The 22,148-nt window shown below is 26.6% G+C and overlaps 4 protein-coding genes across 6 annotated transcripts; 3 read left to right on the top strand and 1 right to left on the bottom strand.

The window, feature by feature from the left end:
• The first annotated feature begins 4,745 nt into the window (after window positions 1–4,745).
• On the top strand, window positions 4,746–8,898 carry LOC112688926 (putative fatty acyl-CoA reductase CG8306). 3 transcript variants are annotated; one of them, XM_025562354.1, is made up of 9 exons: window positions 4,746–4,837; window positions 5,876–6,118; window positions 6,202–6,456; window positions 6,551–6,696; window positions 6,840–6,949; window positions 7,642–7,840; window positions 8,005–8,256; window positions 8,379–8,636; window positions 8,698–8,898. In XM_025562354.1, exons 2-9 carry the CDS (start codon window positions 5,924–5,926, stop codon window positions 8,834–8,836), a joined length of 1,554 nt encoding a protein of 517 aa, XP_025418139.1. In that variant the 5' UTR covers window positions 4,746–4,837; window positions 5,876–5,923; the 3' UTR covers window positions 8,837–8,898. The 3 variants fall into 3 exon arrangements, with proteins under 3 accessions (XP_025418139.1, XP_025418141.1, XP_025418140.1); XM_025562356.1 differs by lacking the exon at window positions 4,746–4,837 and adding an exon at window positions 4,888–5,024; XM_025562355.1 differs by lacking the exon at window positions 4,746–4,837 and adding an exon at window positions 5,358–5,794.
• A 985-nt stretch (window positions 8,899–9,883) lies between these two features.
• On the bottom strand, window positions 9,884–11,055 carry LOC112688925 (putative riboflavin kinase). Its single transcript, XM_025562353.1, has 4 exons — window positions 10,950–11,055; window positions 10,445–10,596; window positions 10,151–10,253; window positions 9,884–10,068 (listed from the first exon to the last, which is right to left on the bottom strand). The coding sequence occupies exons 1-4, from the start codon at window positions 11,053–11,055 to the stop codon at window positions 9,977–9,979; spliced, it is 453 nt and encodes a 150-aa protein (XP_025418138.1). The 3' UTR covers window positions 9,884–9,976.
• A 452-nt stretch (window positions 11,056–11,507) lies between these two features.
• On the top strand, window positions 11,508–13,210 carry LOC112688924 (protoporphyrinogen oxidase). The gene has a single exon (XM_025562352.1). It carries the CDS (start codon window positions 11,681–11,683, stop codon window positions 13,142–13,144), a length of 1,464 nt encoding a protein of 487 aa, XP_025418137.1. The 5' UTR covers window positions 11,508–11,680; the 3' UTR covers window positions 13,145–13,210.
• A 968-nt stretch (window positions 13,211–14,178) lies between these two features.
• LOC112689015 lies at window positions 14,179–21,989 on the top strand. Its single transcript, XM_025562508.1, has 2 exons — window positions 14,179–14,335; window positions 21,005–21,989. The coding sequence occupies exons 1-2, from the start codon at window positions 14,276–14,278 to the stop codon at window positions 21,734–21,736; spliced, it is 792 nt and encodes a 263-aa protein (XP_025418293.1). The 5' UTR covers window positions 14,179–14,275; the 3' UTR covers window positions 21,737–21,989.
• The last annotated feature ends 159 nt before the right edge of the window (window positions 21,990–22,148 follow it).

Below are 22,148 nucleotides of genomic sequence, written 5' to 3'. Positions count from 1 at the left end.
GGAATTGTTTATTAAGTCTGCTTATTATGTCCTATCAGATGTAAATTGTAAAAGTTCAATATTATTTTATAAAGAATTATTAGTAACAACGAACAAGTTATCATGTAAAGCAGGGACGCCCACAGAAATGTAGCTCAGGGGGGGGCAAAAAAATTGTAAGTACCTTAATACTTATAGGAAGATTTACTGCTACATATTTCATCTACTCATATTTTGTATTACTATTATTAAAAATTTTTTAAAAATCAAAACTCATTTAAGTTTATATAAAATTACATTATTAGTTATTAATTTTAATATTTATAAGAAAAAATATAATTAAGTTTAAACAAAAAACAACTTTATTTGATTGAATTCGCATCATATTTTATTATTTTATTCAAAAAGTAATGACAATCTCCTTTTGTTTGAAGCAAATAAATTAATTGAATCATCATTTGTTGATTAAAAAAAATGTTAGATACTTGTTAAATACAAGGATTGTCGAATAGTCACTGAATACCCAAGATCAGCTTTATGTAAAATAACTTCCAATTTTGTAAGGGACCCGAAAATCTCAGGGGGGGGCAATGGCCCCCTCTGGCCCCCCCATCCGGGCGTCCCTGATGTAAAGGGTCTGACGATTTTGATCATAACGATTATATCATTGATCGATACATTGTGCTTAATTTTGACATACGGTACAATAATTATCTAGATAAAATTTTGCCCAACTCTGCTTTGGTACAACAAAAACATTGTATACATGGCCAAAACGACGGGCTCTCTCGGACATACAGGCCCCGGGGGTCTAGTCCTTCCTGTCCCACCCTCTCGCCAGCCCTGCCTGTGTTACAAGCATGTTAACAACTAAAATTTCATATTAATTGCAAAAAACAAATTTTGTTACTATGTAAGCAGATGAAACGACAGACGTATCTTGTAAATATCAAATCTCAAATCATATTTAGGTATGTTATCAATAGCAAAATTGCAGGGAGATTTATACGATTTTTTGTTGTATCTAAAGATAAATCAGCTTCTGATTTATCTGACATTTTATTGAATAAAATAAAAACTTGGGATATTAGTTATAAACTCGTGTGCCAAACATATGATGGAGCATCAGTTATAGCAGGACAAAATAGAGACGGCCAAGCGATCATTAAAGAGACATATCCAAAAGCAATGTTTATACACTGTTATGCCAATCTTAACCTTAACCTAGTGTTTCTACTTGAATCAAAAGTGATAAAATCTGTTCGAATGTTCATAGGTGATCTTACACATTTCTTTTTTTCACACATTTTTTAGTATGTCACTTAAAATAAGTCAATTTTTGAGAGAAAAAGGGTTTAAACTTCCTCAAAATGGTGAAACGTGGTGTAATTATCACTCTAAAGTAGTTATCGAACTGCTAACTTTAACCATCCATTTTATGGAATTGAAAAAAGGGATAACTTGTGTTACGGAAGAAGACGAATGGTACCCAAAAACTACAAGTATAGCATTTGGATTATTACAAAAGCTATCAAATTATAAATTTGTCAATTTACTATGTTTTTTCAAGAAATTATTTTTGTACTCAGTCCTTGTATTTTTAATACTCCAAACAAAATGTACTGCAGATATACAATGTTATGTGAATGAAATAAAAACATTTTATAATTAATTGACTGCGATGAGAAGCGAGGAAACTGTGTTAATGTGTGATGAATCAGCGACAGAGTTGAATAGTGAACTACAATATTCTGAACAAAATGAAATTCAGCTCAGAAATCTAACTTATGAAATACTATATTCTTTAATAGTCCAGATAGAAGTTCGATTTCAAGATTTTGAAAGCTGACTTTGATTGTGTAATTCTGTAACTTATTTCCATGATTTAGCTGCTTTGGTTAATTGAGCTGCCTAAGTATTTAAAATATTTCACTTTTTCAAACAGCCGATTTCCTGCTTGGATATTAATTCTATAGATTCAGTCTAACTTTTAGCAATCTTAATCATTGTTAGTTATTGGATACCTACCTATAAATAATACTATTATAAAAATCAATGAAGTTATTTTGAATATTTAATAAATTTATTTATTAATAAAAGGAAAAAATATTATTATTTACAATTATTAAAAAAAAAAGTTATATTATAGGATATACACTTTCCTAAGTATTAAATTTTAAATTTATTATGAAGTAGCAGAGGCATATACAGAAAATATTTTCGGGAGGGCTACTATGGAAATGGTTAAATTACCACTACTATCTAAGAATTACTAACAAGACACAGTATGTACTTATTTACATTTCATTTACAGAATATCCCAAAACGATTTAATGTTGGACGCAAATTCTAAATAAGCATAAAGCACTAATAAAATATAACATACGTTTAAAATTATTTTTAAGTTTTTTAAAACATTTCAAGGTTCTAACCTACTAGGCTTTCCCTATATACGCCACTGTGAAGTAGATATAGAAAGAGAGGGTTGATACTGCTTAGTTCAGATTAATAAAAATAATAAAATATATTATATTAATTTATCGATTAAATATAAATAATCAAAAATAACGTTTTCATGTTTCGTTGCTTTATAAAAATGTTCACATCTCCCCTGAAATTTTATCATGCCTCCCTAGAGGGTGCGCCCCACTGGTTCTAGTAAAAAAATATATTGACGTAATATTATATAGGTTTGATCCAGCGACACGGTATTGTCGCGAGCTAAGTAAAAAAAAAAAGAAGGCAGCACTCGACCGTGTATATATACAGAAACCCAAACATTCCCATTTAATACGTGTTAATATTTTGGTATTCTTTATTAAAGGCTGTAAGCCTAATAAATGGACCAAATCGTTAGAATGAGGTATTAATCGACCGAAAAAATCATAGGCTACGTGCTTTTATAATTTTCAACGGAATCGGTTGAATAATATTTTAGTTATAAGCAAAAAACTGTGGATATTTAAGTGATCAATTTTTATTACTTTTGCCACCGTCTGCTGTATTAAACGCGTCTTGTGGTCGAGGCGGGTGATGGGGATTCTTGCGACGGCGGCGTACTTCTCCCACTACTATTGCATTCCCCCATCGCTAGACATATACAACACACTAACACTATAGGACATAGTTCACTATCGGTGCATAATCAGTGCATTTTCCGTTTCCATATTTTCGTATTGCGTTCGAAGTTCGTGCTTGTTGTGTTTTGTCCATAATGTAGAATAAAGATAACCTGACCCACATTATTCAATGCACGTGGTATCAAAGATATTATAGCCACCAGTCGCCCATCATCCAGCATTTTATTATTATTATTATTATTATTGTTTGTTGTTGTTATTATTATTGTTGTTGTTGTTGTTATTATAATTATTATTATTATATTAATTAATAATAGTGCAACACGTAGCCATTAATTACATTTTTCGTCTCGCATTCGGCGTGACTTGTCGTGTTTTGTCCACATTATTAATGGTAATTAAACTTCAAAAGACGCGAGCTTTGGGAATAAAAAATATCAGGAGTCTACTCATTCTAAGTATGTGGTCGAAAGTAGTTATTGTACTATTATCGAACCGAGCAGTATTAACACAGTACAAGAAGTAGTAAAAAAAACAGTAAAAAGAAAAAAGCCAAAATCGAAACAGTTATTTCCATTTTATGTAAATATTGAAAAATGTACCAATAGATTAATTGGTAAATTAAAAATGCCTCTGGTTAAAGGTAGGTGTATTGCTAATAGACTAATAAAATGGATGTTGAACTATAGGAAACACAATATAATGTTGTGCAAAACTTTTAAACATCTTAAAAAAATTATAAATAAGAAAATTAATCATTCTGTGGTAGTTTTAAATGATCAATTAGATTACCTATTACTAAGATTTATTTTAGGTGAATCTCGCCACTCTAAATAAACGGAATCTTTTTATTGTGATACTATATTACCTATCACGTTTAATAAAACATTAGAAGTTAATGACGAAGGTAAAATTATGAATTTAAGATGTAAAGATACATCTGTACAGTTGGATTGGTGGCCTCGTAGTGCAAAAGATTTTACATAATAATAATTAAAAAAAAATGAAAAATATTAATAATATAATAATATATTAGTATATTATTAAATATGTTGATTTATAAAAACTAATGATATCCCAACAAAAACACTCCGTCAACTCCGTGTAAAAAAAACGCTAAGTAAAAAAAAAAATGCTATAAAATGTGTGATATAGGGTGGAATCTAAGTAAATGGTCTAACGTGTAAAATATACATATCAGTAATTAATTCAAAATTAATAAAATTTGGTTATTTGTGTTATTAATTTATAATATGATTTATTTTAACTAAAATTTATCTAAATTTAGTTTACTTGGTCGGAAGATTCAATCTAAAAAATGTATAGCCAAGTACTAAGTTTATGTAATAGATAATGTAGGTCTCATTCAAATAAATAAAATTGTTTCCGGCCAAGTAAACTAAATTTAGATGAATTTTAGTTAAAATAAATCATATTATAAATTAATAATACAAATAACCAAATTTTATTTATTTTGAATTAATTATTGATACCTATGTACATTTTACACATTAGACCATTTACTTAGATTCCACCCAATATCACATATTTTATAGCATTTTTTTTTTTTTTACTTAGCGTTTTTTTACACGGAGTTGACGGAGTGCTTTTGTTGGGATTATCATATACATTGCTTTGAAAATATTTCCATGTTGATGTGGCTTATCTATTATCAACTTTATTCATTATCATTTTTTATTCCGTCGTACACAAATATTTTTAATTAATTATAATAAGTTATTTCTGAATTTTCGCATTGTTTCATTTCCCTGTAAAAGGTAAGTGTTGTATTTATCGTCTAAAATTTCGTTTTATTATTTTAGAAACATCATCAAAGCGATAAACATCAGCGATTGTTGACTATGTAACCGAGACTCCTTGACAATATTTTTAAAATACAATTTTCCAATATCGTTTCGCTTAATAGTTGTGTAAAATTCTAACGATTTATCTTTGCACGTGAAGGTAATTTTTGTGTTATACTACTCGCACACACACGCACACACATTATTATTCAGTATTTTAATAATGATCCGCATCGCTTGTGACCTGACCTCAATTATGATATAAATAATTAATGTCGTAACTGGGTTGTTTAGGTGCGTATAAAATTAGCCGAGAAAAAATAATATATTTTCGAAAACACCTTTCGCGTATCCCTCTCTCTCTGACATCTGCTGCAATGCGAGGTTCCCGGTACCGTCCGACTTGTTTAGGTGATGATGTAATTCATATTCGACATCAACTGGTTTCTAATTTGAACGTCATCGTGTACACTCCTTCCCATCATCAAAACACTTTAAAAAGTTTCCCCGCTAGATTTCGAAGAATCTTCGTTTTACCATAGTACTAATGATTATTGTAGCTGTTGGACACCGTAGTTTACCGCAGTTCCATGTATCAGTTTTAGTTATCTAATTTGTGTTGCTAAATTAGCATGTCCTATGAGTCTTACCACTCCAACCATCATGAATTTATAAACCGGTTTTTTAATTTGGACTATCCATGGAATTTCACTTTCGTGTTATCAATTTATAATTATATTATCTCTTACGGTTGTTTGATTTTCTAAATAGGTTCACGCTTTCATTCGACCATAAAACATTACGTGCCAGTCATTATTTATTTTGTATTTAGTCATTATAAAATATTTATCTAATTATAATCATCTAAGTTGGTCTATTGTTATTCAATGCTCGTTTTCGAATAACTACAATTTATACTTTATTCCTGTCGTAAGAACGCTACAATCTATCATTGATGTGTTTACTTATACTAACGTATTAGTTTTATTGTGATTTTTCTTTTTTTTTTAGTAAGTTTTTTATTACAATTGGTCGAAAAAAATAACTGTATTCAGCATAATGGCGTACCAGACCGTAAAAAGTTTTTATAAAAACAAAAATATATTTTTAACTGGAGGTTCTGGTTTTGTCGGCATTTCATACATAGAAAAAGTACTCAGAAGCATTCCAGATATTGGAAGTATATATATTATACTTCGACCACGTAAAGGACAAAGCATCCAAGAAAGATTGGAAATTTTGAAAAACAACTCGGTAAAATCATATACGTATAGTCATATATTGACTTCAATTGTTTTTATCTTAAATAACATTATTTTTTATTATTATTTTATTAGGTATTTGATAAATTAAAAACTGATGATGGTTTCGATGTGTTGATTAATAAAATAAAACCAGTATGTGGAGATATATCCGAAGAAAAGTTAGGACTATCAGATGAAGATTATAAAATGTTGTGTGAAAATGTTAACATAGTAGTTCATTGTGCTGCTACATTAGATTTTGAAACTGATCTTAAAACCGCTGTAATCATCAACTTAATGGGTACTAAAAGAATTGTAGAGTTGTGTAAACAAATTAAAAATTTACAAGTATGTATGATTTATTATGAATTAATGGATTAATTGTTTAATTCAAAATTTTAAATTACTTTAATTAATCAAGTATCTTTTTATTTGTTGTAAGTGTTTACTACATGTGTCTAGTGCATATGTCAATAGTAATAAAAAATATGCGATGGAAAAAATTTATGATGCACCAGCTAATTACAATGATATCATAAATTATGTTCAAACTATGGACGCTGACAAATTAAATGATGCTACCGAAAAGTTAGTTGGCTTCTTTATATCTTTAAAACTTATTTAAATGTCTGGTTTCAGTATGAATTCAAAAAACTGTTATTAAATGTTCATAATTTCTATTTAATTTATTTTTACTACTAAAATAATAAACATATATATTTTACTTGTAGGATCTTGGGAGATCACATAAATACATACACATTTACCAAAGCTTTAGCAGAACATGTCGTAAATGATGCTCGAAATACTATTCCAACCTGTATAGTACGACCAAGCATGAGTATGTAAAATATGCATTTAAGTTTAAATTGGTTTTAACATGATTATTTAAAATATAATCTTTAAGTCATCTTTAGATTATTACTTAAAAATAGTTAATCAACTATAATAATGTTTTGTAATTTAATTTAGCTACTAATAAAAATTAGCAATTTAAATTTTAAATTTATTACATAAAAATAAACCAAAATAATTATTGTATAATATTTCTATTTTTTAACCATATAAGATAAAAGTATATTAATAACTTATTATTTTAAAAATTGTAAATTATAGTAACTCTGTGTATCAATATTTTTATTAACTAAAAATTAACTCCAAAAAGGTAATTGATCCATTTTTATTTTGCAAATTAGCAAGTAATCAGAAATTAAAAACTAATTTTATAATTTATAGTAGTAAAATAAAACATTTCATGAACAATATAATTAGAAAATATTGGGTGTTTTTAAGAAAGTCTAACATCTTATATCACAGCATGATTAAAAATATATAATTCTTTACCTATTTTTGTAATATACATTTTTTTTCACAATTTCTATACTTCATAATTAAATTATGAGTAGATACATTTTAAGATTTTACAAAAATATCTTTAAAATTAAACGAAATTATTTTCCATCCACCTATCTTAAGCTCCGAATAAGTTTTAAATATTAAATATCAATGTATAAATAACAATCTATTTTAAAGTTGTTGCTGCCTGGAAGGAACCTATTGAAGGTTGGACAATATCAAAAAATGGACCTCAAGGCTTCATAATGGGTGCATCTAAAGGAGTAGTTAGACGTTTACCAGTTAACCAGTCTTTGATATATGATTATATACCTGTAGATGTGGTGATCAATACAATAATTGCTAGTACATGGTTTAGTGCTCAGTTCCCCAATAAGTAAATGCAAATTTCAATATAATTTCAAATTTTAAATCAGTATCATATTATAATATATTTTACTCTTAATAGCTCATTGACATTTTTATATTTTTTTCTTACATTATTTAACTTTTTTAATTTCCTATAAATTATATTTTAATTGTTATGACATTTTTTTATAGTGCACCTATCGTGGATGGACAAACTCCTGTATTTCATTGTACAACTAGTACATGTAATCCATTTCATTGGAAAGCTGTAAAGCCCGTGTTATCAAATACTTTGCATAGTTTTCCTATACGTGGAGCTGTTTGGTATCCAAATATTAAGTTTTTGCCAAATTTATATATGTATTGGATTTCATCTGCTATATTTCATTTCATTCCGGGTTACATATTAGATTTTGTTACCAAAATCTCGGGTGGTAGACCAATGTGAGTATTCGATTTATACAATTATTAAAAATATAATTTTCTAAGTAGAAGTTTTATTTATTATATATTTAAAAGAGCATTTTTCAAAATTATTGTCCTAATGTAATTTTAATATTTAACAGCCTTATACGGTTACATACAAATGTTAATCGATCACTTAGTAAACTTGCTCCTTTTATATTTAACGAGTGGAAATTTGATAATGCTCGTACACTTAGTTTACAAGAAGAGTTAAGTGTTGATGATCGATCTGTATTCTATATTGATCCTTCATCTTTAAAGTGGATTCCATATTTTACCAATCTTACATTAGGTGTACGTAAATATTTACACAAAGAAAGTGATAAAACATTAAAACAGGCATTGAAAAAGGATTTTCTGTGAGTACTTATATGATTTAATTTTATGTTTAATTTAATATTTGTTTAATATATTTTACAGTTTAATGTTTGCAAACATCAGTGTACAATTGTTTGTTGTTATCTTTATTTGGTATTTATCTTCATTTATCACTGGAACATCATTTTTATCAAACTATTGGGCTGCAATAATTGTTCTCATAATTGGATACATTTTTTAAATTCTTTAATTACATTCGAATAGAAGATTTTTAATTTTTTGTTTAATTCTTATGGGTTATGGTTTGCTATTTATTATTTTTGTCAGTAAACAAAAAATTTATTATGTCTAATTTTTCATTATTAAATTATAATATTATAATTATAAAAATTTATAGTTAAATCTTACAAATACTAAAAAATAATAATTTATTTAATAATTTACAGTATTATTATTATAATTTCATACTTTTTTTTTGTATAATTTATTATTTTTTATCATTCATATTTAATTAAGGAATTAAGATATTTATTTTAAATTGTGAAAATAAAATAAATATAATTTATTTGAAAAAGAAAATAATGTTTGTACTTATATTTTTTAACAGTTTATAAAATATAAATGTTATAGTAATATTAATAATATATTTTTAAGGTATTAATATTTTTACTTCATCAATTAAATATAATTTTTTTTAGGTACCAATCAAAATAATTATTTATTCATTTTTAAATTATTATTTTTTATATTATAACTTAGATAAATTCTAATATGTAGTTTGAAAACACATAGAAATAATAAATTAGTTTGAGCTTATTGATATTCAATTCAGTTTTAATTATGATTTAAAATTAAATCAAATACAATTTTATTTCATTTATATATACTACCAAGAAGTAGACAACATAATTCAAACAAATTATATAATAAATAAACCATTTATATCACAAAATTATAAAAGTTTGTTATACAATTGAATTGAATTTAACTTATTAAATTTGTATTTTTACAAAAGTGTTATCAACTTTATCACAGTCTTCTGGATACAATTCAAATCAATCCAGTTATTTTATATGAATGCAAGTAGTCAAATAACAATGATAATAATGTAAATATATAATACATTTTATATATTACTATATAAATTAATTAAGATTAAGTATTGTTATGATAATTCATATGAGTACATATTTTGTATATTTGTATGAGTTTACATTTAAAAATAACAATAATTTATATTTTCATTAACAAAAATCAATATATTTCTACAAAAAAATGAAATTATATTAATATTTTAAAAATCAAGTAAAACATGTCTTGAGTCAAGTTCATCATATAGAATATTAAAATTGTACCGCAATTTTAATTTCACCATGGCAGGTTATAAATTAAAATATTCATCATTTTTGTCAGTGTTTTCTAACTTTTGTATTGCATACTCGATATCAGAATGAATAGTATTGACAAGTTCTTCTACAAAAAGAAAAAATTGTTATTTGCAGTTAAATTCAATTTTACAAATATATCTGATTTTAATATAATAAATTAAGCTTACCCACAGAATTAAAGTTTAATTCTGGTCGAATAAATCCAACAACCTTAATTTTTATATTAGATCCATAAAAATCGTTATCAAATTTATTGAGAATATGAATTTCCTATGAAAAAAAAAAATTAAAAAAAAATCAAATGTAGTTTTCCAATTCAATATTGGCTTAAAATAGTTTTATATGGATTAAATTAATTTGTAAGATACCTCATATTATTTTTCTAAATACATAATATATAAATGTATATCAATTTACAATATTTCAAATAACAGTTAAAACTAACTAAAAATTTAACCTACCATAGACTTTTCAGTATTGTTATAAAATGGATTCCAGCCAATACTCATAACCATCATGTAAATCTCAGAATTTTCAACTTGTGCCCATCCAAAATATACTCCAGTGCCAACATTTTCAGGTAAATTTTTTATAACATCACTACTAAAATTGGCTGTAAAAACCAATAAGTTATTCATAATATAATTTGTTAAAAAATACACATATAAATAAGAATTAAATGAACTGGTGTCAATATTTTTAACTCTGATAACCAAAGAAATTTATTACAAATTAATTATTCATCAAATTACATTTTATGTAATGTATGTATTAATAATTTATTTATACAACTTATATAACAAATTAATAAAGAATATTATTGATTATTTGGTATCCAATTTATGAAATGATTTAAAACTTTACTAACTAGTATATATTTGTATCAAATTTAATGAAGTTCTACTGATCAACTGAATATGTTTAATGGATATCAAATTCTGAGCCACATATATTTTTAATACTAACCAGTAGGAATACCCAAATCTTTTGATCCTCGACCGAATCCTTTGACAACTAAACCACTAGCATAAAATGGCAATGCATTATTAGCTGTCTGTTCAATATCACTCATGGTTTGCAAGTGAATGTAATAAATATTTCTCAATTAAATACTAATTAAATAAAACTATAAAATAATACTATTTAAATAATATAACAGAATAAAAATAAATTTACAATTGAAATTGCAATCAATTACGTAACTAAAATTTTAACAAAGGAAATTGTATTGATTAAAATTAAGATAAATCAACTATATAGTAACTTAATAACCAATTATAACTATGGTGATAATCACATAGTTATTGGGACATTTTCCTACTATTTTTTATCTCCGTAAATACACATATTTTTACATTTACTACTATAATAATTATTTAAACAAAAATGTAGTACCATAAGAAGATAAAACTATAGTCAAAGGCCATCAATTTACAATAGTACTGCGACCCGAGAGATAACGTGAAAATAACAATAATAAGTGATAAGAAAAATAATTGCTATCAACTATTTTGTTATGTTTTTTATTTGAAATATGATAATTTGTTAAATATTATAATATTAATCTTTTTTTAATTTTAAATGTTTTTATGTAATGTGTTATACTTAGGAAAATGTTGAGATTTGCTCACCAATCTTCTTAGACTAGTATTAATTTTGTGTATTGCATATTTAAAAAAGTGCTTCCATTTTCAATCATGACCATTGCAATTTTGGGTGGTGGTCTCGCTGGTCTAAGTGCTGCATATTATCTGAAATGCGAAGGTGGAATCAAACAGAATCAGTCAATAAAAATTATTGAAGCTGACAGTACAACAGGTGGCTGGATCCAATCTTGGAAGGATCAGAATACTAACGCTATAATTGAGCTTGGTCCACGAACAATCAGAGGTGGGGGCAAAACAGCCAACAATACATTTAGCTTAATAAAAGATTTAGGTATCGAAGAGTTAGTGCATAATGTAGGTATAGAAGCTTCTGCCAGGTACATATATGCTAATGGAGGTATTCATCAATTACCAATGAGTGCCTGGAAAGCCCTGTTTTCAGTGAATCAACCGTTTACCAAACCATGGATTTACTACGTGTTACGTGAAAGTTTTCAATCAAATAAAAATAATATTAAACCAGTAGAAGTTGAAGAAAATAATGATGAGAGTGCTTATGATTTCTTTAGTCGGACGTTTGGACAAGAATTTGCTGACTATTTAGTTTCACCGCTATTATGTGGTATTTGTGGTGGAAATGCCAAACAAATCAGTGTTAAGTTTATGTTTAATGCCTTATACGAAGCAGAGCGTAAACATGGATCCGTTGGATTAGGATTATTAAAGGAAAAAATAATTTCTTTTTTGAATCGAGAAAAAGTAAAAAATTCAGAGCAGTTAATGAAACCTCCGCCAAGTGTTTATTATTTAGAAGGAGGACTAAAACGTTTAATATATGCATTACATATAAAAAATGAATCTCAAGGAGTTGATATTAATGTGAATACTCAATGTACAAAACTAAATTTTCACAAAAATGGTAAAGGTGCTACAATTTTATTATCTAATGGTCAACAATTGGAATGTTCACATATAATTAGTGCAATACCTGCGTATAAATTAGCTACATTATTACTAGATAATCCTCAACATACAATCTTAACTCAATTATTAGATTCCATACCTATGGTATCAATTGTAACTGTAAATCTAACATTTGATGATCCAAATGTAATGGGTCCTTACAAAGGCTTTGGAGTACTGGCTTCACCACTTGAAAAATTGTCGTTATTGGGTATAATATTTAATAATTATATCTACGGACATAGTGATCATGTGGATCTTACAGTCATGATGGGTGGATATGCATTTGAAAAACATTTTGTAAATAACTCCAAATGTTTATCTGAAGAAGAATTAACAGATATAGCAATAAATCATGTCAAACGTGTTCTCAATATTCAAACAATACCTAAAACATGCAATACACGCATATTACATAATTGCATCCCACAATATACAGTTGGACACTATGAACGGGTAGCAAAAATTCAAAAATATTTAACTAATAAGCGTTTACCAATGACACTTGTTGGTTCATCATATGCTGGAGTCAGCATTAATGATGTTATATATGCATCAATGACTGCAATGCGAAAATTGTGTAAGCGATAACAATTCAAATTAAATATATTTTTAATTATTTGAATAATAGATATTAAAAATGTACTGTTTAGCATTATACAATGATTGTTAGTTTTTTTTTTTTACAGTATTAAATTTTTGTTTAAATAAACTTATTATTTCAATTTTTAAATTATTTTTATTCTTGTTTCAGATGTATAGTATATAGAAAAATTAAAAATATATATATCTGTTATTGAAAATACAATTTTAAAACTACATTTTTACTTTACAAACTATTTTTGAATAATCTAATGAACTTTATTTTGTAAGATTAAGAGAAGTCAAGATATAACAAATTTTTGGCATTGAAAATATTTTAGAATCTATTGCTGAATTTTGTTTTTTACTTTTTCATAAAATGATTTGGTTGATTAATTTATATCTATCAATTATACGGTATTTCTGTACGTGCATTAATTTGAAGTAGGTACACACAAATGGGTTTTATATGTGACACTGATTATTGAATTAAGTTTTATCCTTATAATACCTCAAACCTAAATAAAAATAGTTTTAAAATACTTAAATATTTAATTATTTTAACATAATGTTTAAAAACAATCCAGGCTGAAACTGTTAACTAAAATTATATGTGATACTTTGACAATTTTCCTATAAAACTATAGAAATATTGATAGTACATGTACACACATATCATTGTTATTAGTCATAGGACTAACATAATAGGCACTATTTAAAAAAATATTACTCTTTTACTATATAAATTAATTTAGTTATTTAAATAATTGTCGTTAACAGATGGCTTTTGTTATATTCTTGTAAAAACATTTTTTAAAAAACAGGTTATTATAAATTGGTACATAACAAATGCCTAAACTAATATGTTTATATAGGTTTGTTAATATATATTTTACAGTAATACTGTTTTCCATTATAATTCAAATATGTTCAAAAACAATGAATGTTTTATGTTAAACAAGAGCATTGCCCATATTTTTCAGAATGTTTTTTCATTGCAATTATCTTCATATATGAAACATCCATATAAAAGTCTATGTTGTTTATGATTTTAAAATATTGCACTGAAAGTTTTTGTTTTGTAAAAATATTAAGTGGATAATATAAAATATATTGTGAAATTTCATTGGACTTATCAAGATGAAATTGAATACAACACTTCTAATATGTTTATTTTTTTCATCAATAATTGCCATTAAGGTAAATATCTTGAATATAATACAATAAGTTATCTTTAAACTCTAAAAAATGCCATACGACCAATTACCTATTGTCTTAAACAGGGTTTAAAGTGGCAAAAAAAGCAGAGGGACTCTAATTCATATATCATTCTCAATGTTCCATATAGTTCTATGAAATTACTACGTTATTAACTATAAATAGGTTTATATATGTTATGAGATGTTGTTAGAGAATAATTTCCTCCACAAACTATTCATATGCTGTGAAAATGCACAAACTTGTAAATTATTTTAAATAACTGATTGTAAATATATTTTAATGAAAATAAAAGAAATTAAAAAAAACGAATTTATAATTATATATTGCTATAATTTATAATTTATATTTAATATTAGTTAGTTTTGTTTGTAGAACACTGTTTAACACCTAGTGATATCAATTAAAATGCAAAGCCAATTTTTCAACTGCTTTATTGTGTATGATTATTTTTATCAAACAGTTGAATGTTTCAGTAAACTTTTCGGAGAAATATTAAAGGGGACACTTTATAAGTATCGTGAAAGGTAAGGGGACTGAGTCTTGCTTTCCTCCCACTTTAAGCCCGGGTCCTAAATCACTAACTATATTCACATAACATACATCAGCGATCATCCTCGTATTTTTAAATGAAAAAAAAATAAACATTTTTAACAAAAATATTTCTAAAACGTGCAAGGGTATAATTAGGTACTCGTATACTCCTAATATCTATCTGATTTTCAAATTACATTTTCTAAAAATATTTACTAATTCACATATTTAACAAATTATATATATATACATGATACTATAATAGGTATCTTTTGTGTTTATATAAAAAAAAATTAATGTAAGTATAGATACATATAATTTATAAGTTAATAATTTTTAATATATTAAAAATAAACATAAATATTATACTGTAATATCTACAAATTTTACTGAATAGTCGTCATAAATCATTCAAGAATTTATGGAGGTAGGTAGTATATTAAATATCTAAGATAAGTTACAACAGTATAAAAATATATAAATTTTATTTATTTTATTAAAACACTTATTTAAGACAAAGCAATTAATTTTGAGATGATACTGTCAGTTTTAGTGATCAATGTTTCATGATAGATATGTTTTATTTAAGTCAACCTAATTGGCCTTTTGCATAATACGTTAATAATAAAAATGTTATTTTAATATTTTACCATTTTTTTTGAGTTAATTATCAGTGTTTGGAAAGAACATCATTTGTACGTTCATACATTGTGAACGACACGCGACCATCACTCCTTTTTTTCAAATATAACATAAATGTGAACGACGTATATATTTTTAATGAATTTGAACGATTTTTAGGGTGTTCAAATGTATTTATCATTTTAAAAATAAAAGTGAACTATACGTAATACATTTTGTTAAGATCCCATTTACATAGAATGCTGGTAAGTGATTCATAAGTATAAAATAAATAATTTAAATTAACGCGTTCATATTTTTATAGAACATGAACGGGAACGAGTTCCATTTTTACGTACTGAACGTAAACGAGTTAAATTTTTTTAAGTAAACGTTCCAAAAACTGATAATAATATATATGAAATTAATTTTGAAACAATATAAGTACCTATATACAGGGCCGGTGAAAACTTTTAAGAGCCCCTGGACTGATCGGTTCCAGGCCCTCTTTACTTATTTGGCCAAGAGTACATACTTTAGTACAATAAAAATAATCAAATTCGAATCTCATTTATTATGACGAATGAGATACTAAAAAAAATGTTGTATTAAAGGCTGAGACGACGGGCCCTTTCGGACTTACAGGCCCCGGGGCTCTATCCCTCCCTGCCCCACCCTCTCGCCGGCCCTGCCTATATAAAAAATAAAACAAATTAGGTAATATTTTAATGATCATAAAAAATACTATTGATAATTGTACATTTTTGGTTGTAGTATTTTTATTACATTTTCTAACATTTTCTTTTAAAAAAATAGAAAAAGATAAAATTATAATAGCCAATATTTAGGTTACTTATCATTAGAACGTGAATTTTTATGTAAAGACATAATTTTATTGAATGTAAATTTCTCAATTCCGATTAAAAATAAGCACGTTTCATAACAAACTAAATAATATGAAATAAAAATATATTTTCACATATTTTAATGTAAATACATATTTTTAAATATTTCACCCATATTTACATTTTTTGTAAATATTTTTTAAATTTTCATACCTATATAGTTTTTATTTGTATTAAAATTATTATATTGGAATTAAATTAAAAAAGTTATTTCAAATCTTGATTCAGATATTGCAATCGCTATTGCACAAGCTTCTGATATTATGTAAAATAATGAACTGAATAATATATCTTCAAACATTTTTTTTGTTTCTTGGTTAAAGTAATAAAAAAATTATAAACATTAACTCTAACAATAATTAAGTCTTGTGATAGTAGAAAGTGCAGAAATCAAATAAAATAAAGTTTAAGGAGAATCCGTAGTTATAATAAAAAATAAATTATATACGTAATCGGTAATAACGGTCGTTTACAAAAAAATTAAAACTATTAGATATATTCTTATAAATAAAAATGAAAATACATCAAATGATATTAAGTAACACCATCCGACATATGTGGTATATAATATACCTCATTAACCCGGTCGACGTTGAATCACTTTGAAACCTAAACACCGTACATTAAAATTTGAAAATCTCCAAATGTATGTTGAATCCAATTGTTTCGAAGAAGACAACAATGAATAATTATTATTTGGTAATTAAAAGTTAACGTAAAATTTTTTTGTTAAATATTTCACGTTTTTTAATACATATTTTGGAAAAAATAAGAACATAAGTATTTATATATTTTGACTTTTTTATTACATAAAAATCCACGCCCTATTTATCATACTAGTAATACTTATTTTGGTTACTAAAGTTAAAAATGTAATTAAAAATAGATACACCAGTTAGTCCAAGGAATTAAGGCGTTATTTTTTTAACCATAGGAGTTTTAATAATATTTTTATTGATGTATCAAATACGGACCAATTATAGTGTTAGTTACTTGTTACTCAGTTTAAATTTAAAACTAATAATAAATTAAAAATGTTTATATGAAAAATATATCTAAATATATATCATTACCTTTCGCCATCTCGTGACAAAAACTAGTTCCCTTATTGTTGGGTAGGTATTTTTGTTTTGATTTGTTTGTATTTTTGATTCGATACCAACTGTTAATATGTATTCATCTATTGTTGTTTAACACTTCTAATATTTATACTTTATTACTTAAATTACTATAAAAGTATAGTACGGAAGTGTAATATTTTTTAAGCATTTAAAAAGTATTGAACGAAAAAATTTCTTAAAAATATTATCATAAAACCTACGAGTGTATCCCATGCCACTCAGTAGATTATATTTTGCTAATTAAAGATACAATATTCAATAAAAATTATTATTATTAAAGAATAATCCATGTTAAGGATATATACTAATGAGCTATTCAGCTTTGTTACCATTGCAATTAGTACCGATTAAACATATAGCCTTAACCTTCCTTTTAATTCGAGGTAAAAATATATGACGTGTTTTTATACACGAAATTCTATTTTAGTTTATTGATGGAATTGTTTTTAAAATGAATACTATTGACTATCTTTTTTCCGCAAATTTTTTTATGAAACAGTGGGTAAATGTCCATTTCGGAATGCAAAATATACCTATTATTGATATAGTTCTCTATTAATAATTAACTACGAGTAGACATATTACCTATATCATCTGTATAGTATAGAAATTATTAAATTCTATATTTTACTTAATACAATTTTTTGATTAGGTATGCGTATAAATATTTGACTTAATTATATGCTTTATATTGTTATAGGAACATATGTATAAATATACAAATATTAATTAATAAACACGGATAAAAAAATAATATGATTAAAAACCAAACAATTTTTTTTAAATACAGCTGTATAATATATAATTAACTTTTTAATCTTGGCTATCTCCCAATATGCGGTCTACCAAAATGGACGTGGTCCACCGTAATAATATTAAAAGTATAAATAAAAAATAAAATTAATTTATTAAGGATCCACAAAGCATAATTTCATATCTCTAAGGAAAGCATCAAAAATATTATCAGTTTTATTTAATCCTCGCCACCAATATTCGGCTAGGTACCTCTCATTTTTTTTAACGATTTTGAGTAAATAATAGTTAATAATAGTAATAGTTAAAGTAATAGTAAATAATAATGACTGGAGATTCCCAGCCATAGGTAGAACACATAACATTGGTAGACCCCATCCTATACTCATATTTATAGTTACGTAGCACACAAAACGGAGGTAGACCGCATATTGGGAGATAGCCTTCATGTTTACAATTGCCTGTAGAATAATGAATAGAATACTTTAAACAAAGTATTTAAAGCTGTTATATAATACTAAAACATTGACGCAATCTTAATTACATTTATCTAATTATCCTTATATACCTACATGTATGGATGTATACATAATAAAAATGTGTTTCAAAACGATTTTCTAATGCATTTTAACTGTAATACCACTCATGTTTCATAATGATATATTTAAAAAAATTTTTTTTATTATTTTGTTAAATAAAATAATGTAACAAATTCTCGCTATTTACTATTCGGTATAAGCAAATATTTAATAGGATTTTAATGAATATAAAGAATTTGATAATTTTAGTAGCGAAATTATTAAGATGAACATATTTAACTAATTGTATGTATTATGAAACACTATAGCACTGTCGTCTAATATATTCGATTTTAATCACTATTTATTAGCTATTATGATAACTAGGGCTCGGATTTTAAAGCATAATAAATAACAAAAAAAGCAAAAATGAAGCAAATTTATTTTTAAAAAAAACCAAAACAAAAGCATGACCAAAAATTAATATTAATTAGTTATAAAACTTATAAAACTGAATAAAAAAAATTAATTAAATTAAAAAAATAATTTACTACCTACCATGTATTTTGTAAGATTTTCTGTAGTGAAACTGTCTTTATTATCTGACAGAATGTTTTTTTACATAGAAAACGAATGCTTTACATCCACTGAAATTATCGGTACACACTTCATGCAAGAAGTTTTATTTAAATCTAACCTATGTTAATTAATTTCGTTTGATTAAATGCCATCATATTATTAATGTCTAGTAATTGTTTCCAGCCTTTGTTTTTTACAAGAACACGATTTAGTTTACCCGAAATTCCAGTTACAATATCTATATTAGCTTAATTTAACATCTTTTTTGCATCTAAGATAATATTTATACATTTTGTCAATGATTTAACTGTTTGCAGATCGATAGTCTATATGTTTAATAAATTTAACAATTAATCCGAATACAATAATAATCCAATATAACCATTTAATTCGTATTCTGGGTTTTCAAATTTGTTATTGATTAAATATTTTTTTTTTTTTATCATTATAGTATGATAAACATATAAAAATTTCACAGCTGGAATAACGGAAAAAAGCAAAAAAAATGCATTTACACAAAAAAAAAGCAAAAATAAATTGGTTTATTTGGAAACAAAAGGACGTGAACACATTTATGTTTAAAAATTATAATTCTATCTCATATATAAAAAAAGAAGCATATGCTTTAAAATCCGAGCCCTAATGATAACCTTTTAGTATTAAAATTAAATGACAACTACCATCACTTTGTTGTAAATATGGACGTCCTTACGACATTTACGGAATAAGAGATAGATGTATTGTTTTGTATCAATTAAAAAAAATCCTATTATACCGTTCTTCAAAATATTTTTCAATGATATATTCTTCTCATTATCATACATGTACGTACATTTGAGTGATCACTAGGGCTGGAATTTTGATGCAAATACATATTTTTTTCTAATTTCCCAACACGTAGGTTCGTAAGCAAAAAAATGTATTTCGAGTGATAATGATTAATTTAATGTTGTTTTTATTTTGCATTTAATAACAAATTTAACTTTATATACATTTTTAGGGCATATTTTACTGTTTTAATGGAATTTTTCAAGTTTTTAGAGTATTTTTTAGAATTTATCTAATAATCCTTAAATATTAGAATATTTGATCAGGTATTTCGGCGTTTGTTCGCTCAAAACGAGCACGTTTTATATGTAATCTACTAAATTGATAAACTAATAAATACGAACATATCGGCCCATGTACATATTTTATCAAAAAAAGAACAAAATTAAAATATTCGAAAGAAATTTTTCTATTTGCAAGAGTCCGACGACGATAAAATTTTACTAAAGTTAAATAAATATAGTTAAATATGTTTGGTTCATGATTTTTATAATAGATATATTATTATATTCCTAGCGTAAGCATTGGGCAAACGGGTATCACCCAGTCGTAGATTAAACAAAAGAAAAAAGGTACCTATATCATTCAAAAATTGAATATTATTTGAAATTATGGATAAAAATATACTTAAAATTGTTTTTATCCAGATAAGATAAAACGATAAATGTTTTTATCTAGAAAATGCACAACACTGATTATATTTGTATAATGTTTGTGGCATATAGTTTATAAATCGTTGTTGTTTTCAAAATAAATAATTTAAATATGTTGGTGTGGATGTTTATGTTTTAGGCCTCCAGAAACGACGAAGATGGCGACGTGGACGAGACATTCGAGATATCAATGGAACAAAACGAAGATAACCAAATAGACGAGGAAACGAACGGTGCAGACGGCGAGATCGAAATCGAACAGAATCAATGTGTGGAATTTATGCCCAGCGATAGACTGGCGTTGGTGGAGCGTAGTCTGCCGAAAAATAAGAAGGCGTTCGTAGGTGATGGCATGGCGAAAAAGACGTTGTGTAATACGTTTAAGGAGTCGATGAAATCGAGAGCTGCGACGAACGGTTTGGAAAACCTGGAACGTGAGTGGCTAACGATGATCGCGGGCCCGGAAGCGGAGCGGTTGGTCGACACGTTCGGCGGGAACTTCAAGAAGTTCGTCACGTCGCCCAACGGCGCGGAGATGGCCAACACGGTGACGTCCACGTTGCACTCGTTGTTGGCGAGGGCCGGCGCCGAGACCCGGCACTCCGGACTCGGCGAAGTCATCTCAATGATCATTTCGCTGTTCCGGTCACCGGAAATGCCGGAAATCGTGAACCTCACGGGCGGACTGATCATCTCGGCCGTGAACAAAGAAAACGGGTTGGCGGTCATCCACCAGTTTTGGGTAGAAGTCCAGAAACTGTTGGACGTGAAGAACGTCAACCGTAAGGTGCAGACCGCGTTCGACAATCTGTTAACCACGATGAACGAGTTGGCCAAAAAGCAGCCCAGGAACAAAAGCGCTCCGGTCTAGAACTAATATTACGCTCGTCCCGCATACGTTCTTCTAGCCGCCGTACCCACCCAAACACATAAGCACGTCACGCACACGCACTCAGAAACACTAACGACAAACGTCAAATCCGATCATGCATTGGAACTTTTACGTATCTACCATGTACGGTGTGCAGTGGTCATTTTACAGTTAGATAAAATATCAATCATGCGAATCACCGTTTTCATCATTCTCATTTGTCATTACTATTATATTTTGATTTTTTTTCGTATTATTTAATTTTATTTTTATAAGGTAGACTTCAACAGATTTTTCCATTAATTTTTGCTGTACAGTACGTGTAATTTTATTTTTATAAGTTGTTCCAGATTAACTATGATGTATTTATTAAATATAAAACACAATGCCAGTATTAACGTTCCTATGTTAT

Source organism: Sipha flava, unplaced genomic scaffold (genome assembly GCF_003268045.1).
Source record: "Sipha flava isolate LNK unplaced genomic scaffold, YSA_version1 41_pilon_pilon, whole genome shotgun sequence".
NCBI lineage: Eukaryota > Metazoa > Arthropoda > Insecta > Hemiptera > Aphididae > Sipha > Sipha flava.
Note: the sequence above shows the minus strand (reverse complement) of the source record. Positions and strands in the feature narration are given on the sequence as shown.

What these genes read in the sequence shown, in the direction of transcription:
- LOC112688926 (XM_025562354.1), top strand. Translation starts at nt 5,924, where the DNA reads ATGGCGTACCAGACCGTAAAAAGTTTTTATAAAAACAAAAATATATTT. An exon ending in AAATTTTGAAAAACAACTCG is followed by an intron (nt 6,119 to 6,201) that starts GTAAAATCATAT and finishes TTATTTTATTAG; the next exon opens with GTATTTGATAAATTAAAAAC. An exon ending in TTAAATGATGCTACCGAAAA is followed by an intron (nt 6,697 to 6,839) that starts GTTAGTTGGCTT and finishes TTTTACTTGTAG; the next exon opens with GATCTTGGGAGATCACATAA.
- LOC112688924 (XM_025562352.1), top strand. Translation starts at nt 11,681, where the DNA reads ATGACCATTGCAATTTTGGGTGGTGGTCTCGCTGGTCTAAGTGCTGCA.
- LOC112688925 (XM_025562353.1), bottom strand. Translation starts at nt 11,055, where the DNA reads ATGAGTGATATTGAACAGACAGCTAATAATGCATTGCCATTTTATGCT. An exon ending in AGATTTGGGTATTCCTACTG is followed by an intron (nt 10,597 to 10,949) that starts GTTAGTATTAAA and finishes TGGTTTTTACAG; the next exon opens with CCAATTTTAGTAGTGATGTT. An exon ending in ATTAAACTTTAATTCTGTGG is followed by an intron (nt 10,069 to 10,150) that starts GTAAGCTTAATT and finishes TTCTTTTTGTAG; the next exon opens with AAGAACTTGTCAATACTATT.
- LOC112689015 (XM_025562508.1), top strand. Translation starts at nt 14,276, where the DNA reads ATGAAATTGAATACAACACTTCTAATATGTTTATTTTTTTCATCAATA. An exon ending in CATCAATAATTGCCATTAAG is followed by an intron (nt 14,336 to 21,004) that starts GTAAATATCTTG and finishes TTTATGTTTTAG; the next exon opens with GCCTCCAGAAACGACGAAGA.